The following is a 21,282-nucleotide window of genomic DNA, read 5'->3' on the forward strand; positions in this document are numbered from 1 at the left end:
AGGGAGGGGAAAATGAGGACCGAATGCCGGGGGCTTAAGTGGAGAGGAAATGTTTTGAGAATGATGAGGGCAATGAATGTACAAATGCGTTTTACACAATTGATGTATGTATGGATTGTGATAAAGAGTTGTATGAGCCCCTAATAAAATGATTAAAAAACCCACAGATTTTCAATGGCTGAGCTTTAGGAAGGAAAATCAGGCTCTTTCATTATTTTTTGCCGATACAAGTGCTTCCTTTGTTATTCCCTATTTAATGCTGCACATGTAAGAGACAACTGAAAATACTACAGCTTGAACCAGACTCACTTCTTAGTGCTCAAAGGGGTGTCTTTGCTTTTTAACACGTTAAAGAGGCTTCGTGCAGTAGATTTGCCCAGTACATCCTGTGATTGTTTGACTGCTGCTTCCATGAGTGTTGATTGTGGATCCAAATACAATGAAATGCTCGACCACCTCTATGGACATCATGTCTACTTGTGGGTATCTTGGTTTCTTTACATTAAGTTATAACCCATTTGCGGGTTGCAGTCCACTTCTCATCAGTAAATGTTTTAAGTCCCTTGTCTTTCAGTAATCAAGGTGGTATCATCTGCACACCATAAATTGTTAATAATCATTCCACCAATCATGATGCTATGTTATTTTCCAGACAGTCCAGTTTCTCAGATTATTTGCGAAGCATAAAGATTGAGTGAGCGCGTGCAAGGATACAACCCTGACACACATCTTTCTTTATTGTAAACCATTCAGTACCCTCTTGTCCTGTTTGAAAGACTGACTCCTGATTTATGTACAGGTTCATCCTGAGCACTATGAAGTCTTGTTTAATTCCCAATATTATTAATGTTATTCATAGTTTATTATACCCACACAGTAACAGGAATGCCTTTGCATAATCAATAAAACACCAGTTGAAAATCTTTCTTCCATTCTCTTTCATCCCAAACCAATCTGACATCAGCAATGATGACGTTTCAAGTCCTCTTTTGAATTCAACTTGAATTTCTAGCAGCTCATTATTAATGCACTGCTAGATACATTACTCGATACATATACTGCTAGATAGTTGTTAAACTACCTTCATCAAAAATTTACTTGCATGTGATATTGTGTGATAAGTTAAACATTCTGTCAGGTCAAGTTTCTTTGGAACTGCCACACATACGGACCTCTTCCAGTTGGTCGCCCAGGTAGTTGTCTTCTAAATTTCTTGATTAGAGATGTGAGTGCTTGCAGCACTTCAACCGTTTATGGAAACATTTCAATTGGATGCCATCTGTTCCGGGAGTCTTGTTTGTCACCAAGATCTTCAGGGCAGACTCCTTCAATATCTTTTCTTGATCATATGCTACCTCTTGAAATGGTTGACAGTCGACCACTTATTTTTGCAACAGTGAATCTGTGTATTCCTTCCTTCTTCTTTTGATATGTCCTGTATCATTCAATACTGCAACTCAAAGCTTGATTTTTTCTTTTATTCTTTCAGCTTGAGATATGCAAAGTATATTCTTCCATTTTGGATTACTAATTTCTGTGTTGGCATACTACATTATAATGCTTTTTCTTCTCAGACTGCTATTTGAAATTTTATGTTCAGCTCTTTTACTTGATCATTTATTCCATTTGCTTTACATATGCTACAGTGATGAGCAATTTTCAGTCTCTTCTAACTTTCACTCTGGTCCTTTCTTCCTTTCTTGAAATTCATTTTAATGACCATTTCCCTTAATCATGTGTGATGTTCTTGATGTCATCCCACATTTGGTCATTAGTGTTCAATGTGTCAAATTTGGTTTGAGATGGCCTCTAAATTCAGATGGGATATACTCAAGTTTACATTTTGGCTTTTATGAGTTGTTTTAATTTTCTTTTGCTTCAAATTGACATTGTATACGAGCAATTGAAAGTCTTCAGTAGTCAGTTCCTGGCCCTGTTGCACTAAAAATAGAAGTTTCTCCATTGTCTCCTCCCATAGATGTTGTCATTTAGACTCCATGTATACCATCTGGCAAGATCCATTGTATAATGACCAGTTATGTTGTTGAATAAAGAGATCTGCAATGAAGGCTTTGGACTTGCATATTGTATTATGGAATCTCCAGTTTTGTTTATATCACCAAGACTATTTTCCAACAACTGATCCTTTTTGTTTTCAAAACTCACATTCCAATCACCCATAATGCCCAATGCATCTTGACGACAGGATCAATTTCAGACTGAAGAATTTCGCAGAATTCACTACCAGCAGCTTTAGTATTTGGTGCATCAATCTGAACAGCACTTGTATGAACTGGTGTATATATAAGGTATAACTCCCTTATAGATGTATGGCTGTTATTCTATCACATTCAGCATTGTAATTCAAGACAGATCTTGAACTGTTCCTTTTTGATGATGAATGCAAGGTCATTCCTCTTGAATTTGTCACACCCCATACTCAGCAGAGTAAACAATTAGATTGTCTGGCTTAATATTGGTAAAATCAGTCTATTTTCTCTCAGTAATTCCTAGGACACATATCAATCTTTATGTGTTGTCCATTTAATTTTTGATGACTTCCTCTTTTCCTAATTCCTAATGTTTTGTACATTCCTGATATCGATGGATGTTTCTAGCTGTTTCTTTTCATTCTGGTGGAGAATAAAGGTCCCCCAAACATTCTCTATCCAGGTTAAGAAGGGAGACTCATCTTTAGGCGGCAGCTGGCAGCTCTTCTCCAGCCATGTTTCTCCCGCCTTCCAACCTGAGTGCTCCATCCTTCAGCACTGTCTCAGAGAAATGTTCTGCTGCGTGGGCTCCCTCTGCTTTCTTCCTAGGCCGTTCCTATTCTCAGAGCTTGGCAGTAATCTGTTCACACCATGGATGACTCTGCTAGTACTTGAAATACTGGTAGCAATGCTTCCAATATCACCACAACACAAAGTTACCACAGTTTGGTAGCTATTCCTATATGCAAGGTTGTCGTGAGTTGGAAATCTTTTCGAAAGCTTGGAATTTTATGTGGGAATGATTGTTGGGCATCTCTCACTCTTTTTTAAAAGTAGCAATTAGATCTATCATGAAATTCTCCATGCTCTGATATATCCAATTTGTACTTGCCCCACAGAGGTTGCTTGGTTTATAAATATTCTATGATATAGATCATAACATATACATATATGGGTTTATTAAAATGGATGATAAAATGTGTATTTAGAGAAACATTTTCCACAGCATCTTGTAGTTGGCTCGATTATTAAATTATAAGCAAAGTAAAAGTATCTTAAATAAAATAGATGGCTTAGACATTTTTTAAATGAACAAACATTCATAAGAGAAACTTCTAATGTATTCAGTTCTCAACCACCTGCCCCCAAACTGCAAAGCAGTTTTATATCAGGGTCAGTGTTATCACAAGTTAAAAGAAACAGGGTAAAGACTAGAGGCAAGTTTAGCTTCTATAACTTTCTCCAAATATAGTCTTTAGATAACAGTTTTGTGGTAGAATATTCATTCTAATGATATGTTCTGCTCCCTGTCACAGTCTAATTTCAATACTTTAGCAAAAGACTGTTATGCTGTGTGGTGGCTAACCACAAGGTCTATAGTTTGAAACCACCAGGTGCTCTGCAGAAGGAAGATGGGGCTTTCTACTGCCATAAACATTTAGAGTCTCGGAAAGCCACCAAGTAGGGCAGTTCGACGTAGCCCGATAGTGTTGCTGTGAATCAGTCTTAGAGACAGTGAGGATAAAACAAACTGTGGGAAAGAAAAGTGACTTAGTAAGTGGTAACCAGAATTTCTGTCTCAAAATGAAAGAGAACTAGAAGAGAGAAAAGCAATTCAAAGGGAATCATAAGCTATACACAGTGCTCATACACTTGCTCACAGCTATGGTTTCTGTTAAATCTATGCATGTTTTCAGTTTAACAGAGGTGTATGCAAGGGAGTAAGTGCAAGTAAAACAACAACAACAAAAAAACCCCTGCATTATTATTCAGGCTTCAGCTCATATATGTATTTTTTATTCCAAATAAAACATGTTTAAATATGTCTGTGCAATCAGTGGATGTCTGCAGACAAGTACTTTCCGTGACACATTTGTCCTGGTCACTCTGGGTACTTTCAGAAAGGAAAAAAAAAAGGCGGGGTGGGGGTGGGGCACAATCCAAGCAGAGGCTTCTGAAGGGAAATGTTGGGTCACTAATTTAAGGGAGAAAGATCAGCAGAGATAGTTATGGTATTAATTTTTGAGATTTCAAAGAGTTTATCTAAGAACACAGGGCAATCACAAGGGCTTGTTAAGAGAAGATACAAGAAAATGGAAAACTGCATTGGTGGAAAAAAGACCAAGAGAATGGTGCTGATAGATTTTTTCCCAACATGACATTGCCCCTGTTCATTCATTGATTGTAGCCATGACTGCCCTATAAGAAGAATAGTCAATTGAGAAACCTTACCGCATCCAGCCTATAGCCCTGATCTTGATCTTTCCAACTTCTCTTTGTTTTCCAAACTCAGAGAGCCTTGAAAAGGAACAAGATTTAAGTCCTGCAAGGATGTCAAAACTGTCATTTGACACGGGCAAATCAGAGTGCAGGATTCTTCATGGAAAGTTAGCGAGACAGAAGGCCTGTCTTCAGAAGTAATTATCTCTACATAGAGGATATATCAAGAGACAATAGCTTCATATTTTGATATTTTTATCCAATAAATGTTCTATTACTTACAGCAATATTTTGTAACTTTAATCCCCACTGCATTATGTATGTTAAATGATGGTGAATTTTCTACTATGTATGGAGGACAAAAGCCTTAAAAGTACCCTCTAGTGCCGTGATGGGGAGTTTATCAATCATATTAACTAACAGTCTATGTTTTGATCTGCTTCTTTGGACTCTTCTGGTTTCAGGCTAGTCATTCAACCAATTAAGTCAACATGTGTGTACCAAGACCTCTCTTCAGTGTGAGGCACAGAGGAACAGTCCTATATACTGGCGTCAGGGAACAAGATCCCGGCTTCATTTGGTTTTACACAAAGTACGGAGGACCTATCTACCCAAACCAGGTCTCCCAGAAGTATTATGTAAAGGTTTCTTAAAGTTCTGGGTGTTATGAAGCACAAAGTAGCATGTTATTTATAGGAGCATATGCAACAGAATTATAACAAACAAACTAACTAAACAGAGCTGTAAGCATGTTGATGTATCCGTCCTAGTGGTCTTTAGAAGGGGCAGTACTGATCTAGTTATCAGGATGACAACTGGTAATGGGGGATAGATGCTCAGATCTGTTCTGAAGTTGTTCAACACGACCACACAGACATTTGAAATCCATGTTTTTTTCTATTCCATCAGTTAAAAAATTTGTATTTCCTTTACTTTTCTAAATGATAGTACTTTTCCTACCTGAGAGTTTGTGCGTAGATAGGTGTTGATGCTAAGTATGGGGAATCACACGAAATGAAACTATTTAGAAGAGGTGGTGGATCGAGACCTGGCCCACAGAAGGTGCTCAGTGAATGTCATAGAAGTAATAGAATGAATTTAGTTCCAGGCTGGAAGTATGACTCGTGAATAAATCTATGCAAAACAATGTTATTTCCATCAAAATTGATCACTTATCCAAATGAAAAATATACAAGAAATATAATTTGAGTTGGCATTTATAGGAGCAAGATTAGCCATGAAGACCAAGAGTATTATATATTTTTTTAAAAACCCTGGGATTTGAAGCTTATTCTAACACTTCATCATGTTAATCCTTAATGAACATAAATAAATAATGTAGCTCACTCGCATCCTGAAATAAAGGGTGCCGTATACTGTAACCAGTTGTGTGATTTTTATATACTGGCTTCAAAATGATCACTCAGAAAGGGTCGATCAGCCTGATGGCGGAGGCTGACTGGACATGTACCTTCGTAATCATGCAAGCTTAACAAGAGAAAGCTAATTTTAGAAGTTCCAGTTCATGCTACTTCATATGATAGTATAATAGTTAAAACCCACGCGAGGAGCTATATAGTCCCATGAATATTCCTTTTATTGTTGCATGACCAAGTCATTTGTGGGCAATTTGCTGAAAAATCTAGTGCCAACTGAGACATAATTGGACGGCAGACTAGCTGAGGGACTCCAGATAACCTTGCAGATGGACACCTAACACTACAAGGATCTCCAGGGGATATTTCTTAGACGTCAAGGCTTAGAGGAAAGAATTTGTACTAAGACAGACAACTGCCCCTGAAGAAGCCTTCAGAAGTTCAGGTTACGAGAGAGTGTGTAACCTGTAGAACTTTAATCGCTAGAAGAAATATGCTTAAAAGAAAACCTTTAATGTCCGGGAAGCAGAAATGTCAGATAGGTTTACTGTTCACAGACCCTCAAATAGAGGGCTGAAAATGGACAGGGAAGTGGAATATCTTATAAAACTAGTCTATAATTTTCTTGAGCCTGATTTGTTTTGCTTTCCAAAATAAGAAGCTCATAGAATTACCTACACACTTAGGATTTCTTACCATGAGTGAATCTTTATCACTTTTGGAAGGGTTAAGAAATATTCCTGAGTTTCATCGTTAAGTAAAAAAATCATGCTAGTGACAATTTTATGGAAAACAGGTGACTGTTATTTGCTTGGTTTTAATCATGCAACAAAATACAATTGCTGGTCTTCAGAAACTGGAATTTGAGCCCTGTTCATAAATTAATGTGGACTTTTTGACACTAACTTGCCTTTGTTGTAGGCCAAAAGTTGCTCTGAGATTCTCTGACACTCACCTTCAATCTGGAATAACTTACTGGACTCTTTTCTTAGATGAGATTACGGAGTGTCCATCCACCTTTAGAGGCACCAGGAATGAACAAGCTAGTTTCTCTTGTTATAAAGAAGCACGTAGTTCAACTCCATGACTTTAAGCCATTCATTTAAAAATAAAACTTTCCTAAATTATTCAATGCATTTGACTTGCAGATGTGTCTGGTTTATATAAGCACTCTGCTTTGGAAGAAGGCTCTACAAAGCATGCAATCAGCTCTGCCCCAGTTGTGCGCACGTGCAAAGCTGTTTGAACAGCATCACCGCAGACAGCTCTGAGTGACTTCATTTAATAACACCACAGGCCAAACTGTGCGTTGCTAAATGCATGGGCAAACTAGCCTCTTCAAAGGGAAAAATCAACCTCTCTCACTCTCAAATTGCAAAGCCTTTTTTAGATTAATTTGGAAAACTGGGAATATATCTTCATGTATTTTATCTGAAATCCTGTTTGATGTCATTGCTACAGCAAGTCCAGAAAATTTCATTTCTATACAACATTAGGCTAGAAAGGAACATACCAACAGACCAAACACACAATGAGAACATGCAGTGGAGTTGTACTGAATGCATGAATATACATGTGCACATAGAAGAGGCCAAGCATATCACTTAATTTAATAAGGGCATAAGTCTGGACCAGAGGTCTGCAACATTGTCAACAAGCCTTGATTGAGCAAGGGAGGAAATGTAGAGGGAAACAAAGCTGAGAAAAATGAGAAGGAAATGGGCAAGATGACTCATCTGTACTTGAACATCTGACCTGGTAGTTGGTCGTCGCCTGCGGCAGGGGCGATGCGAATGTATGGTGTTGTAAGCTGAGTCACGATTATCGCAGCTAAGGCAAAGGAAGAGTTCCAGGTCAGCATGCATGAGGGAAAAAAAAGCCAGACTGAAGCTAGGCTAGCAAGAATCTTGATCAGTATACCAAATTGTCTCTACCTTGTCCCAACAACAAATAGAAAAAAGACAGCAAGGTGTTGATTTCGTGAAATCTTTTCTCTTAAACAAACTTTAGTCAGGCAGGCTGATTATTAAGTATGATACAGTTGTAAGCTTTGGCTGAGATCTTGATCAATTGAAAGAAATTCCAAAAAAGTAAAAAACAAAACGACATTACAGTCCCAAAGAAGTCTGAAAACCGAATAGTGTTTCCAACTGCTATTGGTTGTAGTGTATTAAGCTAAATTGTAGGCTTTTTGAACTTTTTAAGTTTTTAAAAATATCATAATATTTATTTCCCCACTAAAATCACCTTTTGTGAAGAATATTATCATTAGAGTCATTTTTATGAAGAAAAAGTTTCTGTAACACTGTAATCGCATTAAAGGAGCCTTACTTTATCAAATTAAGATGCAAGCATTGATTAAAAAAACAAACTAGTAATTACTTTTGCGACAGTTGTCCTGGCTGACATGTAACCAAAGACAAGATTAAGATTTTTGACGCTGACCTTGGGGGCTTCTTGGTTTGCCTGCACAGCTCAGTGGCTGTGCTTCAGTGGCTAACAATTATGACACACAAATATCAAAAGACAAAATTGAAAGTAGAAAATTAACGTAATACAGTTGGAAAATGATGCAAAGAAACAAATATTGGGAAATTAAGGACAGGCTTACATGAAAGATTACTAATTTACATGGAACAGCCTGAGTGCTATCAGAAATGTGGCAGGGAGTAAGGAAAATAGATCATCGACCATCTGCAGACAATTAAATTCAAAACTGCTGCTGCATAATATTTTGAAATATCCCTCTGCACCATTCAAATAGTGCTGCTGCTTGTAACTAGACAACTGTAGACAGTGGGTTTAGTAGTCGCTCACACATTATTAATGAAAACATCCTACTATTACTAAGTTAGATTAATAAACTAACATTTTGGTTAGAGAAAGGAGAATTCCCAAGCCATTAAGTACATCATTTTCTTTATATGGTGTATCATGCAATTTTGCATACTGAGAGAATAAGTTGTATACTATAGCATGCTATTTCTAAGACTTGTTCCAAATTGGGTGACAATTTAAAATTTCATAGATTTAACATTCTTGCTTGAATCATAGACTATTATTATCTAACCAATAGTTGTGTGTGGTTTTTCATTTACTTCCAGGAAAATATTACCCACTTCACAAATGCCACAGGGTTATAGAAAAAGCAGAGCACTAGCCAGCATCAGAAAAGACAAATAATTAAACAAAAGTTTACTGGAAAAACAACTATGCAGTGCAGCTATGCATTCACAAACAAAAAGGAACCCAAACTTCAACCACAGGCTCCCAATCAAGGATTCCTATGTCAAAATTATACCCCAAGGATCAGAGAAGACTTTGATATGATGTCTGCGTTCTCTTTTGTAAACTGCTTGTAAATGCCTATAATCTTCAGTTACAAAGAAAAATCTTGTGATTATGAATTACTTTCAAAAAGGTTCAATAGGTCTGCTGCTTGTTTTTGAAAATAAAGTTTTATTGCAACACAGCCATATTCATTTGCTTAGGCATTGGCTATGGTTGATTTTGCAATGCAATGGCAGAGATCCATCCGTATTTGTGACCCAACCAAATGGCTAGAAACCTAACCTATTTCGTCTGGTCCCTTTAGGGAATTGATACTGCCTTAAAATACTATCAGTTAGAATGCATTATAAAAGAGACAATCATAATTTTCTATAAAATAAGAAACTCCTGTCCTATACAGTAATACTATGAAGATATGTGATGTGGACAAATTTAGGTCTCTTTTAGGTATGAAGGAATATATGGAAGAATAAAAAATACTTTGAGTCTATCAGACTACTAAAGTGCCACTTCTTTTGCATAAAAGCAGGATATTTTTGGAATTTGATGAACTGGCATTTACCAAACTGGGTTCATCTACTATTCTTTGAAAAATGAGTTTTGGTCTGGTAAATTTTAGAAACAAGATTGAACAATGTTAAACAGATTTCTTATTTTCTTGTTAGGAACTTCTCAGGGGCCTTAATATGTTCAAGATGCACATTAAGAAGACTCAGATTAAGATAAAAATCTTTTCTACAAGATGTTGAATGATAAATAAATATATAATTCTATTGCTAAATTCATAGCTAAATATTAAAAGATGAGCACATTTCCATATATTAAATAAAAGTAATTAAAAGGAATTTTACATTGTTTTATATCTCAATAGACTTTCTTTTCAATTCTTTCATTAGGATACATTCAATCTCTAACATGGTTGCCTAAGAAGAATAGCATTTCTTTGAACAAACAGTGAACAGAAATAGTCTAGAGAAATTTCTCATGAAGCTTAATGATTTTTAAAAATTCAAATTTCTGAATATAGTTTGGAATTGTATAGGGACAATGAAAATCCTTCACAGTTTTCTGAAGGTCTCACAGCAGAGCAAATGCATATTGCATTATAAATGTAAGTTAAGTAATATAGTAAGCTTACAAACATTGAAGCATTGCTGCACAAAAGATTTACTTTTAAGTATAGCACTAGGATAATGGTCTGTTTTGTTTTTGTTGAAGGTTTACATTTTGACTTCTCGACTAGTTTCTGGGAAACATCTGACAAGTGTTTGCAGACATTCTTCATTTTAAATTCCAGCTACCTTCCTGCTGGACAGGTAACAGCCAGACAGGAACAGATTGACTCGTGTGACTGCACACTCCTCTTTAAACCAAATGAAATGTGATCAAGGCAATCAAACGCTTCAAAATGTAAAAGGTGGTATGTCTCTGTATCTGGACATCTCAGAGTATTTTCTGACTAACATATAATAGCCAATCAAATAATTTAAAAATAAGTGAGTAATAAGGGTGCTTGCAAATGGCTATATTGTTCAGGACAAATGTAGGAGGCATCATCATATGGAAAATATAATTTTATAAAAGATTTGATAATGTGTAAAGTTTAAATTGCTTATTACATACATTAGAACATCAGTGTACACAGGAACTCTAATTTGCTACAAGACAGGCTTTATTTTTAAGTGTGTTCCCTCTGTTTAGAAGTGCCTGTTGCAAAGCTCTCTAAAACAAGCAGGAAAGCTTCCGTCTCACCAGTTACCACAAGGGAGTCAGAGGAGTATAAAAGTTAAAGAAAACATACATATTAGTTGTGATTTAAAAAACGAAGTTTTTGAAAATTCAGTAGTGAAAGTCTGTTAATTCACCTCATTGTGTCTTTGAATAAAAGGATAACATCCAAACATTGAGTATACCCTATAGTATGGTGTCTTTACCTTTGAACTGAAGAGTAACACTATTGTATGATGAATTTGCTTATAGTCAACTATGTTCACATATAATACTGGGAACTCATCTATATGTATAATTTAAATACAGGCAAGCCTCTATACACGTGGAGATATATAATACATACCTTAAATTTTTCCTGTCTCTAATTTTTATGAGGTTTTATAGTTGAGATGGTTGGTGTCAAAATAGAACCTTGGAATATGATTAAATGAATCATAACATTAAATGTATAAATAGTATGAAATATAATTTTAAGAGCCATACTCTTACTTGAAATTACAAACTGAGTTCTTTATGAAAACAAATCCACCTCCACACTTGTCAACGGTATTTTTTTATAAGAACATTAAAATCTCCAAAAATTATCAATGCTACTAGGGAAAGTGGTTTCATGTTTGAAAATTCAATTAAGCCTCCATGCTGTCAGCAATATGTGGTTGAAAACACTCAGGATGTTTGAACTCTTTAAAATTTCAAACACTTTTACTATATAAGACCGATAAAATTATTTGATCTCCCTATTTCTCTGTTTTCATGAAGTAGTCTACATAAAACGAATTCTCCCACTCTAATAGGACTTTTTAAAGTACAAATTAAGAAGCATTTTCTGTTTAAAAGGTGATAAAACAACACTGCATGGTACTGTCAAGGAGTACTGCTGGGTCTGTGCATGCAGAACTTAATAAAATAAAGGAGTACAAATCAGGGGAGTTGTGCCGAGAAGAATATCTCCCTAGATTTTCTCTGGTACTATCATTTATGAAATATAGATGACAAGGATATGTAATTAATATTAAAAATCTGTTTTCTTTTTTCCTCAAAAGAGGAAAGCATTTGCTGGATAGCATTTGTTGCTGTGTAAATGTTTGCAAATCACTCAAAAGTATGAGTAGGGAATACTTAGTAAACCAGGTCATCTGATTAGTCTAATCATCCTTTGTTGAATTGAAAAACAAAGGTTAAATCAACTAGTGGGAGAAAATAATGCAAATCACCATCTAATTCAATTTATTGTGAAAACACCAAACTTGTCAGATTACCGTAGTTCCTACCGTGTCATTTATAATTTATTTACATGAGAATGGTGACACAATTCTCACAGTTAATTATAAGAATGGGTAAGTCAAAGTCCTAGTCAGCCACAGGTTCTTCTGGGTGAGAACAGTGGTGGTGGTGGTGGTGGTGTGTTGGTGTAGAAGTCCAAATGCATATTATCCAGCCCTGAGTACACTTTACTGGCTATGTTTATTGCACAATACTATCTTCTTTCTCTCAGTATTGCTAAGGAATTAGAGAATATGTGCATTAAAGTGATTTCAAAAGCCTAAGCTGTGATGTTAAATAAAAGGCATTATAATTTGGCACTCGGGCTGATCATCATTAAAGGCTAACTGGAATTCAATAAAACAGTATTTTATAATTCTTGTTCTTGAGCACAGATAGCTAGATAGCTAAGGACATTAATACATCATGAAAGGGCTTCATAAAATTGTGATAATGAATAGTTGATAGTGTACTACATGTGTGTAAAACATATGAATATTGATAATTTCATCAGTTATTAATTTATTCCTATAAAAGGTACTGAATAAGGTACAATAGAAGAATTGAGTATTTAAGGTTCAATTTAAGTATATTGTAGACCATCAGCCCCAGACTTATTTGGCCTAAGTCTGTTTTTTGGGAAAAAACAAAAATATGTAACCTCCCTTGGCAATTAAAAAACTTGTGTGTCCCCCCCCCCCCGCCCCCTTACTGAAGGGGTGTGGGGAGGAGATGAGCCAGTCAGGGTGCAGGGTAGCAACGATGAAATATATAACTTTCCTCCAGTTCTTAAATGCTTCCTCCCCCCCACTATCATGATCCCAATTCTACCATACAAATCTGGCTAGACCAGAGGATGTACTTTGGTACAGATAGCAACTGGAAACACAGGGAATCCAGGACAGATGACTCCTTCAGGACCAGTAGTGAGAGTGGCGATGCCTGGAGGGTAGAGGGAATGTGGGGTAGAAAGGGGGAATCTACGTAGAGCCTCCTCCCTGGGGGATGGACAGCAGAGAAATGGGCGGGTGAAGACGTTGGACAGTGTAACTTATGACAAAACAATAATAATTATGAATTATGAAGGGTTCATGAGGGAGGGGGGAGGGAGGGGGGAAATGAGCAGCCGATATTAAGGGCTAAAGTAGAAGGCAAATGTTTTGAGAATGATGAGGGCAACAAATGTACATATGTGCTTGACACAATGGATGGATGTATGGATTGTGATAAGAATTGTACGAGCCCCCAAGAAAATGATTTTTTTTAAAAGCTATTAAATGAGCTTCAGCAAAATTAAAAAACAAAAACAACAAAAAAAACCTATTTGTGTCCTATAGTTCATAATGCAGGATAAAATGAAGGTATCTGCTTTTGCTGGATTATTCCAGTGAACCTCAGTGGGTAGTATCATTAATTTTGGGAAACACTGTTCTAGACTGTAGGACTATGATCTCATCAGGACAAACTGCCAATAAGATGAGCTGCTCACACAATGCCTGGGCCATACCATGCACCCAAGAAAGATGTAACTGTCTAGAAAGGCCATATAGTACTGAGGATTTTGAAAATAAAGATATTCATGGTATATTCAAACTAAGCTATGAACACGTTTAATAACAACATTGTTTCTAAATTGAACCAAATAGAACTTTTTAAATTGTACTCTTGGTTTCAAGGTCTGAAAGATGACATTTAATGCAAGTGTCAAATTATAATGCCTCATATCAATTTAGCATTGTAAGCATCTCAATACCCTTTCCCAGTACATCATATGTGATGGTGAAAACAGCATTTATTATCTGAGTTTGATAAAATGACAGCACAGTTTAACACACAATACACATGTGTACTTTGCCCTTAAGGAGGGTTGGTGTGCTAAGCTCACAGTAGTTCCTCCGTTGTGGTAGAGTCCATTCCAACTCTCAGTGGGCATCTAAACAGAACAGCGCAGCTCCAAAGGATTTCTTAGGATGCAGCTTTTGCAGGAGCAGATCTCATAGTCTTTTCTCCCCTCCTGCCTTTTGGATAGCCTATGAGTACTTGACTGTTGTGAAACCAGGGTTCCCTTCTCACTGCCGTCTAGTTGATTCTGACTCACAGTGACCCTATAGGACAGGGTAGAACTGACTCTGGGCATTTCTGAGACTGTAATTCTTTCCTGGAGTAGAATGCCTCATCTTTCTCCTGCAGAGAAGCCTGTTGGTTTCAAACTGCTGACCTTGTGGTTAGCAGCCCAAGTTGTAATCACCACACCACTAGGATTCCATTATATTTCCCTTACCCACTTCTAAATCTTATCTTGAGCTCATTTTTTCAGAGTTTTAACAAAGTCTTGGAAATAGAAGTTCCACAGTAAGGGCACTTGGTCACCGGATTCGGTAATACTCACATCACACTGAAGAAAATTAATATAGAGTCAACTTTATAGATAAATGTAAATAAAATAAATAACTTAAGAATAGCAGGTTATATTTTAATCTTTGGCATTTGAAGATTCACTAGAAATAGTACTACAAGGTATAATGTTATTAATGCCTTTAAAAACTATATATTGAGATGGTATAAAATTTATTTTTTAAATAAGTAAAAAGATAACCATTGAAAACTGGAACAAAGCAAGCAGTATAGTGTCTCATTTTTTAAAGGTATCTATATGAAATACTGTTAATCAATGTTAAATGCCATACAGTCCTAATATACACCTACACACACATAAGACATGCATGCACATTTCCATACATACGTCTGTCAACAAAGCTCATATGTAAGGACATTTTTAAACATTGGTGCCTAAATGAGGAGAGCATCCAACAATTTCAACATACCTTTTGTGGCCACTCGGACACAGTCTATTTTAGTTTCCTGTGACAAATAAAGAAGAAAAAAATCATGTTGTTTGTGAAACAAAGAATATCTTGACTAGAAGAATGTTTCTAGTCAAGTAGTACTAAAGAAAATGTCTCATTGGTCTAGGTGTGGTTTTATCCTGCAATGATTTCTCATGGAATCATACTCAGATATGCGAGTAGTCTCTCAATTCAGTCCTGGTCGTATTGGACATTGCTGGACCCAAAAAGGGAGCCAAATGCAGAATGTGTCTCCTCTGGACACCTCTGGCCTCGCTCTGTGCCAGCACTGGTAAGGAAACTGATGTTCCAGATTTCACTGGTAAAAGTAAAGTCAATCATATACTGAAGACTCATGCACTGAAGGAGAAAATCTACTGAGGAATAAGACATTTTAAAAAGTATTTCCTTTTGTTTACAGAGACTAAAATCTTAAGATATTCTGGATTAGTTAGAACCAGAAAGGAACATTTTTGGAATGAACTCAATAATCGTTTTATTTTGTTTCCATTTCATCATTCTAAAACTGTTTTTCTTAGGAACAACAACAAGAAAATGCCACTAATTAAGTCACAGCTATAGGAAGCATAAGCTCTTGCAGAACCAGGGAAAGGGGACTCACTCAACTGACTGCCAATGAGGCAATGCTGACTCACAGTGAGTGGCCTTATGGGGCAGGGTAGGACTTCCCCTGGGAGACACTGAGACAGTCACTGTTTACTGCAGTAGAAAGCCCACAGAGGAGTTGGTGGCTTCAAACTTCCAACTTTGTAGATCACAACCTTATTTGTAACCATTACGCAACCAGAGCTCCTCTAGGAAGTAGGGCAGATTATGCTTAAAATACAGATGTTAGGAATATCAAAAAAACTTTAGTGAGCTGATTGTGTGTGTTGCGGTTATACAATTTTCCTTGTAAGATGGTTAGCTAAGCAGAGTTAATGGCCTATTTTTGGTAATCAGTAAAAATTGAAAATAAAAACCATTATGCTGGCAATATATACTTTTTAAAAAAGGTATACGAGTATATTCATTTCTTCTCGCAAACATCCTTAGATGAAAATAATTCCAAAAACGGGGGAGGACGCACTTGCTTACAAGTAAAAACACACAAAAGCCTAGCTTTGTTTCTTACTATTTTTGCTTACTCTGCGTTCACCTTAATATCCCTAAATAGTTGAAGGAGACTGTCATCTAAAAACTTACCCCATTGGCTCTGCTGGCAGCTTGGAAATAAATTCTGTAGCTTTTGTGGGGAAGCAGAGGTGTGTTCCAGTATCCATTATATGTCTTATTATCACCAATAGTAAAAGGCTGGGAGGCTTGGAGGCTATTTGCTGGAAATTCTGCAGCAAAGTAATACTGTGAGTTCAGGAGGGACGCATTCTGAAAGTGGATCGGCACAGGGTAGCACTTCAAGATTTCCGTTGTCTTTTTAGTTCTTCGAGGACGTTCTTCTTCAACAACTATTTGATAGACGCTAGGGAGGAACAAGAGTCTTTCAGTGATATATGACTCTGATTTATTCTGTATAACCGAGCTGGCCCATTTCTAACGCAATCACAACAGACAATATAAAGAATTCACTAAATTCATATAACAGTAAAGTGCTTCATTGTATAGTGAACATTTAATCAACACTTGCTAAATCAGAGAAGGAACGTGCTTACTATTTGTCTATAGAACACTTTCATCCGAAATAATTTAACTTACTGAAGGTAACAAAAATTTACCATCATTAAAAATATATGAGGTAGCCAAAGCACAGAGAGGACCATAGGGCTGGCCCCACCAGGAGACATGACATCCCTCACTGACCCATAGAGGTATGTGGGGCAACACTGGAGACACAGTGCGGGAATTGCGTCCCATCTGACCCCACCACACTGAGGGGAAACACTACGGGGGTGCAAAAGAACAGCAAGGGGAACAGAGCAATGAAGTCCCCAGGGAATACCAAAAATAGAGCCAGGGCGTGGCACCCCATCAGGCTTGAGTGGAAAACACTCCTAAAGATGAACAACCAGACCTTGAACTATTTACAGGCTTTCCTTTGTTGTTGTTGTCCTTGCTTTTTTGTTGTCAATGTAGTTTTTTTTTCTTTGGTTGTTTTGTTTTGCTCTGTCTTGTTTTTGTGCATATTATTATCTCTGTAGGTCTATCTACATAAGATAGGTGGGATAAACAATCTGAAGGAGAAAAAAACAGGGCCAACGGTTCCAGGGGAACATGGGAGAGGGGGAGGCAGGGGAAAGGAAGTGGGTGTTAACAACCCCAGGGACAATGGAACAACAAGTGATCCAAAATCGATGGCGAGGAAAGTGTAGGAGGCCTGGTAGGGTTTGATCCAGGGCAATGTAACTGAGAGGAATTACTGAAACCCAAATGAAGGCTGAACATGATAGTGGGACAAGAGGAAAGTAAAAGGAAACAGAGGAAGGAACTAGGAGGGAAAGGGCATGTATAGAGGTCTAAATACAGGCAAGTACATATGTAAATATATTTATATCCAATGATGGGGAAATAGATCTATGTGCATATATTTATAGGTTTAGTATTAAGGTAGCAGATGGATATTGGGCCTCTACTCAAGTACTCCCTCAATGCAAGAACACTTTGTTCTATTATATTGGCATTCCATAATGCTCACCTTCCCGGCACAACCACTGAAGACAAAGCAGATACATAAGCAAATGTGGTGAAGAAAGCTGATGGTGCTCGGCTATCAAAAGATATAGCATCTGGGGTCTTAAAGGGTTGAAGATAAACAAGCGGCCATCTAACTCAGAACCAACAAAGCCCACATGGAAGAAGCACACCACCTGTGTGATCACGTGGTGTCGATAGGATCAGGTACCAGGTATCAAAGAAGCAAAAATCATATCATTGTGAATGAGGGGCAGCAGAGAGGAGACCCAAAGTCCATCTGTAGGCAACTGGACATCCCCTTACAGAAGGGTCGCAGATGAGCCAGTCAGGGTGCAGTATAGCACTGATGAAACATACAACCTTCTAGTTCTTCAATGCTTCCTCTCCCCACGATCGTGATCCCAATTCTACCTTACAAATCAGGCTAGACCAGAGGATGGGCACTGGTACAGATCAGAGCTGGGAATCCAGGACTGATAAACCCCTCAGGACCAATAATGACAGTAGCGATACCAGGAAGGGAAGGGGAAGGTGGGGGAGAAAGGGGAACCAATCACAATTACCTACATAAAACTCCTTCCTTGGGGGATGGACAACAGAAAAGTGGGTGAAGTGAGATATTGGTAAGCATAAGGCATGAAAAAATAATAATTATAAATTATCAAGGGTTCGTGAGGGAGGGAGAGAGGGACAAATGAGGAGCTGATACCAAGGGCTCAAATAGAAAGAAAATGTTTTTAGAATGATGATGGCAACAAATGTACAAATGTGCTTGACACAATGGATGTATGCATGGATTGTGATAAGAGCCCCATTAAAATGACTACAATATATATATTGTATACTTATATATGAGGTAACTTCAAAAAGTCTATGAAAAAAACTCCGTTATCTTTTAACTGCATTTTTGTATAAACTTTTTGAAGCCCCTCATGTATCTGTCAATCTCTGATGTTTAGGTAAACAAGAAACTTCAAAAAGATGTTTCGCTCACAAGTAATTAAAGATGGACTTGCAGACAAAAAAACCTCATTTTGCTTGATAAATGAAATTTATTGTTTATAAGAAAAAGCAATATATTATTTTCCTCAATGGTACTTACATGAATACCTGTGATATATACAAAGATTTTCTGGGGGCTCTGAGGGGCAATGAAGAGGGAGGCAGGGCAATGAATGTACAAATGCGCTTTACACAATTGATGTATGTATGGATAGTGATAAGAGTTGTATGAGCCCCTAATAAAATGATTAAAAAAAGATATAAAAAAAAAAGAAGAAGAGGGAGGCACAGGGAGTTACTGTGGAGGGCGTCCTGACTTTCTGTCTGGGCGCTGAGTGACTCTTAGAAACAGGGAGTGATGCTGGTTGGTACCACGGTGAAGATAATGGATATCACTAAGTTGTACACATAGAAAATGGCACAGTGGCAAGTGTTTTGTTATATGAACTTTCCCACAATAAATTTATTTGAAACACAAGGCGTATGTGACTGAAGGGTCCAATTCTAGTTCTTCTAGCACGGGGGTTTAAATGCCTTTCTTTTGGTCTGATTTTTCCTATGAGAAGAGAGAGTTACATAAACTTCGAATGTGCATTTTGTAGCTCTGATCTCCAGTAATTTTATTTAACATCAAAGAAATACGAATACAGTAATACATAAATCATAAGGATAATTGCTTGATTTGCAAAGACTCTCCTTCTTTGCTGTTGTTGACACATTTCTTTTAAACAAGCAACTTTTCCATTCATTTGCTACATGTTATGATTCTCAAAACTTCAATTAAAAAACAAATTTTGAGGATGGTAAAGTTAACAAATACAATATAAAGGGAAAAGGGTGCTCTCAATATTCTATATAGGAAGTTCTAACAAAATGTGATATTTTTTTCTTTTAGGTTGTTGGGTAGTCATTGACAGAAAAGAAAACTCCTTTATTTATTTATTTTATTGTTTTTATCATCATTTTTATTAGGAGCGCATACAACTCTTATCACAATCCATACGTACATCCATTGTGTCAAGCACATTTGTACATTTGTTGCCATCATTCTAAAAACATTTGCTTTCTACTTCAGCCCTTGATATCAGCTTCTTATTTCCCCCCTCCCTCCCTGCTCCCCCTTCCCTCATGAACCCTCCATAATTCATAAATTATTATTATTTTGTCATATCTTACACTGTCCGATGTCTCCCTTCACCAACTTTTCTGTTCCCTAGGGAGGAAGTCATACGTAGATCCCTGTAATCGGTTCCCCCTTTCCACCCCACTCTCCCTTCACCCTCCCAGTATTGCCCCTCTCACCACTAGTCCTGAAGGGATCATCCACCCTGGATTCCCTGTGTTTCCAGTTAGAAAACACCTTTATATAACCGCAGATGTTAACCTGTGAAAGCAATAGTGCCTAAATGCAGCATTTTAATGTCTGTTGTTGACAAATAATTTGAATGTATGGTCATGATATTTTTATTTGGAATTTCTCTTTGGTGCCTTCAGTTTCGGAAACAACTCCCAATGCACAGCAAGTACAAACAAGAAGATGTCCTCAATGTCTCCAACTCCCCAAGGCAAGCAAATATCAGCAGAGTGGAAACCAGTGCCACCGCCAGCAGCAGCTCTTTCCTACTACAGCTGCAGGTGTCCAGCACATGTGGAATTTGTTTTTCCATCTGACTGCTGAGAAAGCAGTACTCAAATGTGAAGTTCCCATTCAGCCCAAAAGAACAGGTAACCAAGTGGTAGAGGAGCCCAGATTCAGGCCGCAGTCATACTTTAAAGCTAGTTCTCTTGATCACCTGACAAAAATTCCTCATGAAGGCCCTGATGTGAAGCACTAACTGGGTGAAATTGTCAAGACAACCAACAACATGTCAGTCTCTCTTTACTTTCCACATCTATTTCTTTTGAGTACTAGGTAAATCTAATTTCTCTACTGCAGCTATAGATGGTAACCTTAGCTTTGATAACAATTTTTTTTCCATCTGCATAAGTAGCATTGATTACATCTATAGAATTTGTCTAGATTCTGCCTTGTCTTCAGCACCTTCCTGTGCTTCCTCAACTCCCTATTCCTCCAGGAACCCCTTTGCTAACACTACTGAGAAACCTTATCACTCTCCTCTCTCTCAATCCAAAAGCACGCCCTTTCTGACTTCTAACGCAGCTAGATAAAAATTAGCACACCCACATCTGGAAATTCTGTCTAAAAACCTTTATTTCTTCTGTCTTTTAAAAATCTTTTTTATCTTTTCCTTTATTCCTTTAACCTGCCCTGGATCCCAAGTTTGCTATTTAAATGTTGTTCCCACAAACACACAAACATTTTGTTACTCTCTAATGATGACCTTACCTGGTAAAAAGACTAAGGTTCTACCATGAGTGGCTGATAATGAGCACCCTCATTTTGATGTATTTTCACTGTGCCCTTGACTCCCACAAACACCTTTTCTGTAATCACTTACAGGCATCTGTATCTTTTTAATCATTGTACACATGAAAGGGTTTCAAAAAACTCATGGAAATATGTAATTGAAATATATTGAATTTATCCCCACAAATATTGGAAGCCCTCTTATGTATCTGAAAGCATAAAACAATCAGAAAGAATGCCTACTGTATGTGGGGGTATGGTATACACATTAAATGTGGCAGTAGGACATAAATACACTGATTCAAGAATGTTCTGCTTCAACTAAA

The 21,282-nt window shown here is 37.2% G+C and overlaps 1 protein-coding gene across 6 annotated transcripts in view; it reads right to left on the minus strand.

The window, feature by feature from the left end:
* The window catches only part of PTPRM (protein tyrosine phosphatase receptor type M), a 707,951-nt gene that overhangs the window by 348,831 nt on the left and 337,838 nt on the right, over positions 1-21,282 (minus strand). For 4 of the 6 annotated variants that reach the window (XM_045290818.1, XM_045290816.1, XM_045290814.1 and 1 more), the window contains exons 11-13: positions 16,144-16,417; positions 14,917-14,953; positions 7,562-7,636 (exon numbers count right to left, since the gene is read on the minus strand). In XM_045290818.1, coding sequence (XP_045146753.1) covers positions 7,562-7,636; positions 14,917-14,953; positions 16,144-16,417 — 386 coding nt within the window. The remainder of the gene's footprint in view (positions 1-7,561; positions 7,637-14,916; positions 14,954-16,143; positions 16,418-21,282) is intronic. The other 2 variants (XM_045290817.1, XM_045290815.1) reach the window with 1 other exon arrangement.

Source organism: Echinops telfairi, unplaced genomic scaffold (assembly GCF_000313985.2).
Source record: "Echinops telfairi isolate 266 unplaced genomic scaffold, ASM31398v2 ScPeMD7_57;HRSCAF=196, whole genome shotgun sequence".
Classification (NCBI taxonomy): Eukaryota; Metazoa; Chordata; class Mammalia; order Afrosoricida; family Tenrecidae; genus Echinops; species Echinops telfairi.